We start from the raw sequence: 13,527 nt of genomic DNA on the forward strand, positions 1-13,527 counted from the left end.
GTTAACGACTGAATAAAAGATATTGGTGTTCGAATTCATTTTCTTAGTTAGACCATTTTTTTTTCATTCTAGATAGTTTTCACAACAAAATTCGACAAAAAATTGTTTTTATTTATCACATTTTTCAAACAAAATGGTGCCCTCAATGTGAAAATACACAGGGAGATAATAAGAACGGCTAGTGCATTGTTGTAGAATAATGCACGCTTCGGGCCTTCTTTGTTTATATAGAAACATTTCCGATAGTGTGATTAAAGGTAGTTTGCCTAATAAAATTCTTTAAAAAAACAGTGACAAGATAAATAGAATAATATATTGGTGCCGTGGATGGAGAAAGTTTATCTGGCTCTGCTCCGGAATTTATTGCGTTCGCCTTCGGCTCACCCAAAAAATTCCTCCGCCTCGCCAGATAAACTTTCTCCATCCACGGCACCAACCTATTATTCTCTATATAAAGTATTAGAACATTGTATCTCTAGTGTGATATCATTTCATAAAGTTTTAGAACATTGTATCTCTAGTGTAATATCATTTCATAAAGTTTTAGAACATTGTATCTCTAGTGTGATATCATTTCATAAAGTTTTAGAACATTGTATCTCTAGTGTGATATCATTTCATAAAGTTTTAGAACATTGTATCTCTAGTGTGATATCATTTCATAAAGTTTTAGAACATTGTATCTCTAGTGTAATATCATTTCATAAAGTTTTAGAACATTGTATCTCTAGTGTGATATCATTTTATAAAGTTTTAGAACATTGTATCTCTAGTGTGATATCATTTCATAAATTTTTAGAACATTGTATCTCTAGTGTGATATCATTTCATAAAGTTTTAGAACATTGTATCTCTAGTGTGATATCATTTCATAAAGTTTTAGAACATTGTATCTCTAGTGTGATATCATTTCATAAAGTTTTAGAACATTGTATCTCTAGTGTGATATCATTTCATAAAGTTTTAGAACATTGTATCTCTAGTGTAATATCATTTCATAAAGTTTTAGAACATTGTATCTCTAGTGTAATATCATTTCATAAAGTTTTAGAACATTGTATCTCTAGTGTAATATCATTTCATAAAGTTTTAGAACATTGTATCTCTAGTGTAATATCATTTCATAAAGTTTAAGAACATTGTATCTCTAGTGTGATATCATTTCATAAAGTTTTTTAGAACATTGTATCTCTAGTGTAATATCATTTCATAAAGTTTTAGAACATTGTATCTCTAGTGTGATATCATTTCATAAAGTTTTAGAACATTGTATCTCTAGTGTGATATCATTTCATAAAGTTTTAGAACATTGTATCTCTAGTGTGATATCATTTCATAAAGTTTTAGAACATTGTATCTCTAGTGTGATATCATTTCATAAAGTTTTAGAACATTGTATCTCTAGTGTGATATCATTTCTTAAAGTTTTAGAACATTGTATCTCTAGTGTGATATCATTTCATAAAGTTTTAGAACATTGTATCTCTAGTGTAATATCATTTCAAAAAGTTTTAGACCATTGTATCTCTAGTGTAATATCATTTCATAAAGTTTTAGAACATTGTATCTCTAAGTGAGTGTGATATCATTTCATAAAGTTTTAGAACATTGTATCTCTAGTGTGATATCATTTCATAAAGTTTTAGAACATTGTATCTCTAGTGTGATATCATTTCATAAAGTTTTAGAACATTGTATCTCTAGTGTCATATCATTTCATAAAGTTTTAGAACATTGTATCTCTAAGTGAGTGTGATATCATTTCATAAAGTTTTAGAACATTGTATCTCTAGTGTAATATCATTTCATAAAGTTTTAGAACATTGTATCTCTAGTGTAATATCATTTCAAAAAGTTTTAGAACATTGTATCTCTAGTGTAATATCATTTCATAAAGTTTTAGAACATTGTATCTCTAGTGTAATATCATTTCATAAAGTTTTAGAACATTGTATCTCTAGTGTAATATCATTTCATAAAGTTTTAGAACATTGTATCTCTAGTGTGATATCATTTCATAAAGTTTTAGAACATTGTATCTCTAGTGTAATATCATTTCATAATGTTTTAAAACATTGTATCTCTAGTGCAATATCATTTCATAAAGTATGAAAACATTGTATCTCTAGTGCAATATCATTTTATAAAGTATGAAAACATTGTATCTCTAGTGCAATATCATTTTATAAAGTTTTAGAACATTGTGTCTCTAGTGCAATATCATTTCATAAAGTTTTAGAACATTTTATCTCTACTGTTTTATCATTTTAAAAAGCTTTTGAATGATTTACATCCATGTGTATAATCATTTTATAATGAATGTGGATCATGTTTGTTGTACATGAGATTACAATATTAAATAAATCATATTTCTTAATGAATATATGAAATACAATATCAAAATATTCAATAAATTATTCATTTACATTTCAAAATATTGAAGCAAGAGTGTATACAGCATAAATGCACATTGAATTTACTTACCATTTTTATACAATTGATTAATTTGGGGGAAAGTACTTTAATCTCAGATTTCAATTTTACAATCAAGGCATTGTGTTTATTAACTTCACTTCACCAACCATACAGTTATAATCTATGACTTATTTTAAATTACTCTGACTTCACATTAACACACTTCTAAAAAATAATACATTCCATAACATAATATACAAAAGTACTGTTGTTATTTCATCTCATTGCCCATAAAATAACTTGGCAACAGAAAAACATTAATGTTAGAGTGACATATCATATGAAATAAAAATCATTCACAATTTGATCGTTACATTTACACGGTAATTTTTAGAATATGAATGAGGATATTGACTTTGTCTACAACCACCAGTATAGAGCCAGGCCAGCCTTTACATCAATGCAGCTTAACTTAAGACACTATTTTAGCTAAACTCATTACCTTAAACAAAACAATGGGCATTCCCCAATTTTTAATATTGGTAAAAAATCATTAGTATAAATAACTAAGCAATATAACTATCAATGAATTTAGAGAGTAAAAATCTTGATAGATCAGAAGCAAAGCTAATTATGCTTGCTGAAAGTCTGTATTACCAGACCAAGGCTTATGAAAACTGAATTAGATACAAAATATTTAATGCTGAATAATTTAAAACAACTCCAGTAGAATTTACTTTTTTTTTATAATATCATGGTATACATGTTTCGACTATACAGCCTTCTTCAGTATAAACAATATTTATAAAATATTTGAAATAAATTAAACAGTATCACTAATAAGTTATTGTAAATATTATGATTTAATCAACTTTTTAAACTTATATTATAGAATATTATCACTAAAAATTAATGCAGTAGCTCAAACGTTTTGTATTTTATTTTTTAATTGCTGGCAGTTATAGCATTTACCCGTGTGCCCAGTGCAGATTGCAGATCCATGCCGTCAGTCATCATGGTCTGCACTGTTGGCATTAATGGAAAAGGTCTGCCATTCAAAGGGCTCAGGAAAGTATTCTCTTTAATGCTGTTAATCAAGGGTATGTTTTATATAAACCTCAATCAAGACCACTACAATAGGATTAACAATTTATAGTCTTTAACAGTATTAAATGGGATTAGAATAACAATTATATTCACTTAATAAAACAATTTCTTAATTTAAAGCTGCATGCCTCCAGATGACCCAAAATATTTCAAGAAAATTAAACTTTGAAAAACCATACTAAAACTTAGAGAAAAGTAAACAAATTAAAGATTCAAGTGATAATTTATATCTTATGTGCAATTAATGACTGTATTTTGTAGTATTTAGCACCATATTTCTACTGCGTTACTAACGCAGTATGGGCTATTTATGCATATTTTGACCTCTTTTTGGTAATTTACGTGGATTTTAAGTGCCGATTGTAATGTGTCAAGTACTTTCTTTGTTCATTTCACAAAATTTTACCTTTAAATACATTTTCAAAAATTTCATGAAAATTAGGATGAATCTGGAGGCGTGCTGCTTTCATGAAAGACAGGGTAGAAAAAGTGCTGCTGTAACATGTGACACATTAATATATGATGTTCTCTCCACAAAGTATTTCAGATGATTGCAAGGAACGTCTCTCTTTTTAATTCTATCAAATTACTACTTTTCATCAAATTACTACTTTTCATGACTTTTTTAAAATAAAGATAAAGGATTATCTTTGAACCTACCATTTTTAATTTCCCCCCATTTTTTCTTGTGTTTTTATGTTGATGTGTTGTTGTATTTGTTGTTGTTTTTTTTTGTTTTTTTTTAAATCAGGAAAATATATCTGCTAAGAACAACTTTATTCCCTTTAATTTAAAACTCAGAGCTGAACTTCCCTAAATATTTGCCCATTTTATAAATTCATCAAATTATACCAATACTTAGTAACACAGATTACATAATACAATTTTACATGTATTGAACAAAAACAAAAAGTAACACAATGAATATCCAAATTTTTTAATCTTATGATTTAATAGTCAAATTTCTATTCATTTTTCATTGAAGTAATGCAAATGTTTTAATCAATCATGTCTTTTAAGATAAAGTTTAAAAAAATTAATAATTGTTATAAATTTTTAGAACAAATTAAAGTTTGATATCTGAAATTTTGAGAACACATAACTAATTTATCTATAAGTTTTAAAAACATGATAAATATTAATAGTTTAAAGAATACATGCATAAAAAATTGTTATAAATTTTATTTTACAAGTAAGGTTTTTACTCACTATAGTAATTAATAATATCCATTATAAGCAATATCCATATTATAATATTTCTTTATAAATCCTTTTACGAACACAAACAAAACAACAAGAAAAACAGCTTTCACTCTAAAACTCTTGTCACTATACTGTCCTTCTTTACAAATAAAAAACAAATAAAAACAAAACAAAATGAAAATTAATTAGTAGATAACAGTCGAGAAGTATACATTGTATGAAAGTTTACAACTTTGGGTTTATCGTCCTTTAGAAACTACAAGAACTAACGAAGCAAATGAACAAACACTATATGTTTCTATACCCGAAACACAATTAAAAGTAACACTAGAAATACAAAGGTTTCATTTTACCGTCCCCCTGTAAGGGGTGTACAACATAAATGATTTCAATGTAATGCCTATAATTCTTCATTGAGCGCAATGAAATATAAGTTATACAATTATGAATGATAGTGAATTAACAAAAACACAATGTGCATACATAAAATTCCAAGTATTATTAAAATAATTTTCTATTTCACAAAGAGTTATGTTAAACTTAAAGCTTACATTTTTTCCTGACATTTTTCAATACAGTACTCAAAAGATTTTAAAAGAAAAAGAAACATGTGCCAAAGGTCATCTCTAAGTGAATTGGTAATTAAATTTAATCTGATTTTAAGGTTGACCACTACAATTAATTTAGTAATTTGGTTTTCTTGTAAGCTGACCTTGTTTTAAGACAGATTACTACAATATTAAGAAGGTCACAGTTGTTGTTTAAGCAGTATTTCTTCTTAATTCAGATTTAGTAGAATATAACATTGTTACTTACTTATGGACTCTGTAACTTCAAATAATTTATAAGATATCACTTTATTATTGATTAATATAGAGTTTTCCAACCAACTTTTTTATTCTTTATCCCATGCCTATCCACTTTTGAAAATTGGGGACTCAGTGAGGAAGGGGGCTGGGGTGGGGAAGGCATCATCACTGGATTTAGTATAGGACAGTTCAAACTTTGCAGAGCATTATACCCTGTGGGTGGCTTTGATTGTTGTTTATGCATAACATTTATGTCATTTCAATATTGTATTGCTTTTTTTCTTTCTAATATACAAAACAGATACAATTTCACATTTGCAATATTCAGAGTACAGAACTTAGCTTTTACATATAGGTTTAATTGTATGCACATACATGTATGTAATCAATATAAACTGTAAATATATAAGATTTTAACCTACAAAGACATAAATGACTTATTATTTTTTAGATTATAACACACAATTAAACATAATCTTCCATTTAAGTCAAGAAGTATTTAACAGAAGAGAAAACACTGATCCTTAATATAATCCCAATGCTTTGTTTCTAGTATATGCAACAAAAACATACGCAAAATTTTACTGATTAAACCAAAGATTTTTATTCATTTCTAAGTTGAATATTTCAAGGGACTCCACTGAGATTTTTTGACATGATGGGACTGAAAATATTTTTTCCAGATAATTGTACCATTTGATGAAGGTTTAACCACTAATCTTTGTGCAAAATTTCAGATCATTCGCGCACACCATTTTTTCAGAATAATTATTCAAATTGTAAAAAACTGACCCAAACTCCAAATTAGGCTTAGAAAAGCATAAAAATACGATTTTCAATTTATTTCAAAGTATATTTCTTTACTATCTTTGCATATATTACTGTTTAAAGTGCCCCAGCTCATTTATGTAAGAAATTCAAATGTTATGTTTTTAGGCTTTTAAACCTCAGTGGAGTCCCTTTGATAAAAGACTTCTGGGGGTTTCTTTAGTCACATTTACCAAAACAAGAGCATGTTACTACTACCTAGAGACCTATTAAAAATATTTGACTTCTAATTTATTATAGACCTATTATAAATATTTGACTATAGGAGTTTCAAGAGTAATTTGAGCTATCAAAATGCCATCATTAATTAAATAACATCAAAAATTAAACATTAATATTGGTTATTGTTTGTAATATCAAATAAATCAATGTTTTGAAATTTATACTGTTCTCAAACTTAAGCCATCACTTTGCTAAGATTCTAGAACTATTAAGTAAGCTTAAAAGTTGAACAAAATCATACGTCATTTTAAAAAAAGAGTAAAAAGCGAGAATGCTGACAGCAGACGCAAATTAGCTTTCAGTTTCATACTGTGCAGTCTTTATCTTTAAGGAAATAATTCATGAGGTCAAGAAGAGCAAAATTCAAGGTTTCTGAAAGGTCTAGTATCAATTAAGATTTTAAATCACTTAATGTTCTATTTTACATTGTATTTTAAAATATAATTCAAATATTTTGCATTGTTCTGACTGAGAGCATTAATATTCTAAAAACACATCTTCTAATGCTAGAAATGGTCAGCTGTTCTGGTTAGTGTTCTGAATACACAATTATTGTTCAATATGTCTGATTTTGAAATATGCTCAAATTAATACAATTTGTGAAATAATTCTAAATTTTTTATTTGTATCTTTTATACATCTTTTGTGTATTACTTGATCAAGTTCTTATATACTTCTTTACATTTATTGAGTTCAAAACAAATTAGTCATAATTTTATACCGCTGGAACTAAATACTAGTACTTTTGCTGCAGACATACTTTTAGAAACAAGGCCCGCCCCCACCCCCTCCTCCCCCCCCCCCCCCCAAAAAAATAAATAAATAAACAAAATAAATTTTTTAGACCACAAGACCAAAATCAATAGCCACTGCTCATATATTATATACTTAAGTTGATATAATATTTGTGAGGTAAAGTATTTTTTTTTTTACTTTTAAGACATATTGATGTATTGCAATCGCTAATGAGAAAATATGCAGGCATCCAAGAATTCTAACATAACCTAAGGCAGCAAAGTATTCAATACAGCACTTATTTGTCAGTGAAAAAGAATAATACTAGTTGATATTAATTTCTCTTTGCAAACAAATGTTTAAATATTAAAGAATTCTGGACCATATACTCGGGCAAGCCAACACTTTAATGAATATTATATTGAATATATATAGAACAACTCCCACCTGACTTCTCAGGATCATTAATCATTCATGAAATTAGTATGTTTATTGTTATAAGAATTGATTAAATGAAAATTATAACATATAAAATATTACACAAAATGGATAATAAGCTATTATAAGCTTGATAGTGACAGCAACAGATTTTACCCATGTGAACAGTGCGGACCAAGTTCAATTGGCACATTCATGCCATATTTTGGAATTGTCCCTAAAAATGAAGGATAGGTTTGCCAAGATTAAAAGATGGACAAGTCCATTTAAGATATTTAGGGTGATAAAGGTTAAACTTAGTAATTCCTGCACTGATTTTGACTTGACTATATGCTATCAGTCATACAGCCATTTCGTTAACCTGTGCATATGTGCAGAATAATCAGACTCTATATGGCTGGCAACTCAGTTTCACCATCCTTTATACATGTACAAAAGAATGAAAAGTTCCATATAACTTAGTTGGGGTAAAAGTTCTGTATAACTTAGTAGGGGTAAAAGATCCATATAACTTAATGAGGGATAAAAGGTCCATATAACTTAGTTGGTAAAAGTTCCATATAACTTAGTAGAGGTAAAAGTTCCATTATAACTAAGTAGGGATAAAAGTTCCATATTACTTAGAAGTTAGAAGGGGTAAAAGTTCCATATAAGTTAGAAGGGGTAAACATTCCATATATCTTTATATGGGTAAAAGTTCCATATAATGTAGTATGAGTAAAATTTCCATATATTTATACTTAGTAGGGGTAAAAGTTACATATAACTTAGTTTGAGAGAAAAGTTCCACATAACTTAGTAGGGTAAAAAAATCCATATAACTTAGCCTGGGTAAAAGTTCCATATAAATTAGTGGGGGGTGAAGTTATGGATCAGAGAAATCTTTAAACCTTAACCTGCATTAATGTGCCGGCTAGCCTGGCTTATCAGTGTCAGTTCCAACAAATGTCTTGAAGCAATGTTTCCATCCATTCAGTGGAAAAGCATCACAAAAGTTCAATGATTTAAAAATCTCAAATTGTGTCATTTAATTTTTTTTATTTTATAAGATTAGTTTTAAAGTTAACTTCCCTAAAAAAGCAATTAATATTTGTTGTTTTCACATAAAAATCTACTTTAAACATTTATAAAAATGTAGGAACAATGCTTTCTATATATTAAACCATCGATTAGAAAATATTTACTGCTTTAAACTTCTCTACCTTTCAAACATTTAAAAAAAAGAACTGATATTTAATGCCATTACATTTAAAATAGTTTAATCAATCAATATAGTTCGTATAACAAACAAAATGTCAAAAAGACCTTCATCACTCTCTATTCATAGGTCAATAAACTGTTTATATACGTACATTCAAAAATGAATAAATTATAATAATTTTATTTGATTTATTTTAAATCCTTACATATTTATTTATGATTCATTACTGTAAGCATTAGGTCATTCTTCTTGTAGCAATATGGTCCTCAAAGACCTAAGCGACTCACTTACTAGTAGAATCTTTTTACTAATTGGCAGAAGATAAATATTGTAATTATGTGAGTGACATAGAATTCATTTACTTTTCAACTTATAAATGTGTCAGTATTAAGATATTATATTGGGTTTCCTAGCAGATTAAAAATAACATTAATATTACACCAACTTAGCCAAAACTTGTCACTTTTCTTATTTTGTTAATTCCATTCAGAAAACATGTTTGTTGACAATGACCATACTACAGGACATGTTCTAGTACTGTAGGAAGCTTCAAACACAAACATAATAAATTCTTTACTCAAAATATGTTTAATTGAATCATAATTCAAATTTTCAATTGACTTGACAAAACAGAAATATGAATGTTATCTTCATTTTTTCTCCTAATCGTATGCTGTAATAGTATGTTTATTTTTATAATGTTCTGTGCAATGGAAATTGTAATTTGTAAAAAACAAGAGGTCCATGTTGGTCCTTTTGTAGCTCACCTCAGTAAAAACTATCACTATCTTTAATCTGATGCTTATATAATAGGCTACAACCATAAATCTATGCAAATAAAGATCAAGAACCTCCTATGATCTATACCACCAAACCAAATAATTAATGAATAATTAGACATGATCATTACAAACACTTTTGCAATGTTTAATCCATATTTGATTAAAAAAAAGAGGTATTTTGAGTATCCACGTAAGTTTCACGCTATACATCATATGGCTATATGTCTTAGTTTTTTACCTAGTATATTGGACTTTAACTCCATCAGAAAGTTATTCAAAGATTTTGATATATAAGCTCTGAACCAGGCTCCAAAATAAGTCAAAGCATAGCTTAGAAACTTCAGTACTGGTAAGCAATACAAATAGATAGGTAAGTTAGAATAAAAAGGAATAACTTACTTTAACAGGGTGTCTAAAATTTCTATATGCTTGTTTCTTATGGCATGATAAATAGCTGTTCTGTTGTTTTTCTGCTCGGCAGCATTGACATCTGCTCCATGATCTAGTAGCAGACGACATATCTCCAACTGTTTATACTTGACTGCAGTGACTAGAGCTGGCACACCTTGACTATCCCGTAAATTTACAACCTATGAAAGTATAAAAGTAATAAGTTTATGAATAATAATAAATATAATGAGTGCTCTGCTTATTATTACTGAGTACAGAAGTATTAATACACCTTGAAGAGACTAAATTTCATTACTACTATAAAAATTATTTTTCTAAAAAACAAAGGATTTTAAGCATGTCTTGCTATGAATGCTTCCGTCATAAATTTGAATCTGAAAATATAATTATATAACATATATAATAACATATCCAAGGGTGGCCAATTGATTTGTTACCCTAACCATTTTACAGTGCTAGTTAGTTAACTAAATTTTCTAATGATCCAAGCATTTTATGTTGAAGAAATTTGGCAGAAACATTAAATTTACTTGATGTTTAAAAAACATGTCAAACTGTTTCCTTTCGTAAATTTGTCTTGATTGTCTGTCATACATGGTAAGGGACTGTTAACTCTAGGACAGGGAACCAACTTAGGGTACGATAATATTTATTTAACAATCAGTAATGATATTGGAGTTGCATGATCAGTGGTTCTACCTTGATGCCCACATAAGCTTGTATTACCTCTGGAGCGTCTTCCTCCATCAGAGAAATTACCATATGACCAAAATCTAAATCTTGGGTTCATAATATGAAAATAAAATATAAGGATCCAAGGAGCCTCAATACTATTACTTGAAAATTTAAAAACTGCCCAAGTACTCTATGTAGATTTTAAAGTAGTCACTGAAATCATGAAAATAGTGAGTGGTACAGCATTTCATAATGACTTAAAAGGTATTTTTCTTTATACTAGCCGGCTGTAAAATCTCCAAAAGGCAGCACTTTACCCCACTGCTTGGGCTTCAACCTTTACCTGCTACATATCTTAAATGGTGTTGTCTATCTCTCAGTCTGGACAAAAACAATTCTTCATTTTTTAGGAAATTTTCAAAATATGTACTGAATAATAACTAGCAATGCAGACCATGAACAGACAGTATGGATGTGCCAGCTGATTATGGTCTGCACTGGTTGCATATACATGTAGGTAGTTTTTTATATACCACCTTCAGACTGTGTTAAAGAGAGCAATGCCACCATATAACAATTTACTTTATGACACATAAACACATCAAATGTCAAACCTAGACTTAGCACAATACAAAATGTTAGCAAATAATTTAAAAGGTCAATATAACTGGGGTATAGATTTAAGCCATTTTTCCCAAAATAACTATGACACAAACTTTTACCTGATTATTATACTGGAAGACAAAAAAGGCTAAAAAAGTGTATCATGTATTCCTATTTGCAGATGGGGTACTGGGCAAAAACAAATTGTTGCCATCTATTATCTATTCCTATGGAACAAATTTCTTGCATAATTTTCATTGATAAAACACTTATTTAAAGAATAGGAAAATATGAATTTAAAATGACATTATCATGAAATGTAATCAGTGAAATAGTAGGATGAACAAATTAACTTAACTACATACATATTGTTTGCTCATTCAAGTTTTGCTCCCTATATGTATAAATTAATTCATGAATATGACTATCCATAAATTGATTCTAATAGGTTTATAACCTATTGATAAAAGTTGAACGATTTCAATGAATAACTAATTGAGAAGGAGTATAACATTTCAATCAAGGTTGTCATGGTGAAAACAGAACAATACTTAAAGATCAATGTGACAATTGACCAGTTTACGGTTCTTTTAAATGTTGACAATGCAGATTTTTTTATATTTTTTATTCAAAGAATAGAAAAGAACATTTAACATAATCCTTTTATTCAAATTTGGTAAAGCATGTCTAACTACATTAAGGACAAAACATCTCATTCATTATTGAGTTGTTTTTTTGTTGAGACATTTAGTAACACAAATATGTTTTATATGTTACACCATGAAATGAATTTATTGTAGGTCAAATCATAGTAAAATTGGTCATAAAATCTACTTTCAGACTTCATTATGTAATTTTCAATTTTGGGTTATTATAAGTAGTCTGATATAGGTTTTGCAGATACTTTTTAGGATTTTTAAAATCATTGATTAGAATCAAAACAGTAGGTGGTAATTATTATAGAAAGTATGTGTGCTATTTTTAGCTTCAAAATGATCATGTTTTCATACTTGTTGGAACAAATCTACCTGGTAGACCATGTCACATGTAAATTCCAAATTTTAAGCAAACACAGGGCATGAGTCAATTGTTTCAGAAGATACTAAATAAATCTTACATTTCAAACAAATTAAACAACAAATTAACATCAGTGTGTTGCAGCTTACAACAATTTTATGGAAGAATTTTGAGGTCTGAGATAATATTAATAGTGAGTGATGATGATATAAGAGTTGATGAAATATAAGTTGATAATATAATAGATGTTGATGTATCAGAAGTCAGGCAGTCATATATAAGGTGATAATATAAAAGTCATGATGACATAAGAGGTGATAAATATAATAAGGTGATAATATTGAATACAATAATATAACATGTAATCATGATAAAAGAGATCATAATATAAGAGCTGTTAATATAAGATACATGTTCATCACACATATCGATAGTAAAGGTGATGAAATATGTGCTGGTCATATAAAACTTGCTGGTCATATAAAATTTGATGAAATATCAGGTAATATATCATATAAAAGCTTATTATTTTATTCATATCGTATTTTATTCATACCGTAAAGAAACAATTTTGATTTGATTAATTGGTATGTCCAATGTTCAGGATCCTCCAACTTTTAGCATAAAGAGAAGTTGTCAGAGACAAGTGTCAACACTTGCTTATTCTCCACATGTGACACATGAAAAGAAGTTGTTGTGTCAGCGCAACAGCAGTGCACTGCACCTCAAAATTATGAGATATCAAGATATTTCTGTTATTGGTAAATTCTTTTCTCTATGACAGATAAACTGTTCCTTTTTTATCAAATGTAAAAAACAGACTTGGATAAATCAAACTTCTTCTCAGTTGTTTGTACTAATTAGTACTGGTGTCATATTTAGAAACATATGATCTCAGTAGGGCTTGAACTTTTGATCCCTGGCTTAAATAGTGGATATCCTAACCACTAGATCACTGTATTAAATTTTGTTTAAATAGAGTTAGTTTTACATTACAATACTGAACAATAAACTACAACATTATCAATTGTTAACTACTGCAATATAAATTGTGATCAGATATTATCAACTAGCTTTACCA

At 28.3% G+C, this 13,527-nt stretch overlaps 1 protein-coding gene across 1 annotated transcript in view; it reads right to left on the reverse strand.

The window, feature by feature from the left end:
* Positions 1-13,527, reverse strand: part of LOC132737743 (inversin-like) — a 59,851-nt gene that overhangs the window by 40,417 nt on the left and 5,907 nt on the right. Inside the window, exon 2 of the mRNA XM_060725077.1 lies at positions 10,140-10,330. Coding sequence (XP_060581060.1) covers positions 10,140-10,330 — 191 coding nt within the window. The remainder of the gene's footprint in view (positions 1-10,139; positions 10,331-13,527) is intronic.

The sequence above is a fragment of the Ruditapes philippinarum genome, unplaced genomic scaffold, assembly GCF_026571515.1.
Source record: "Ruditapes philippinarum isolate M1 unplaced genomic scaffold, ASM2657151v2 ctg1792_1_1_1_1, whole genome shotgun sequence".
Taxonomy (NCBI): Eukaryota; Metazoa; Mollusca; class Bivalvia; order Venerida; family Veneridae; genus Ruditapes; species Ruditapes philippinarum.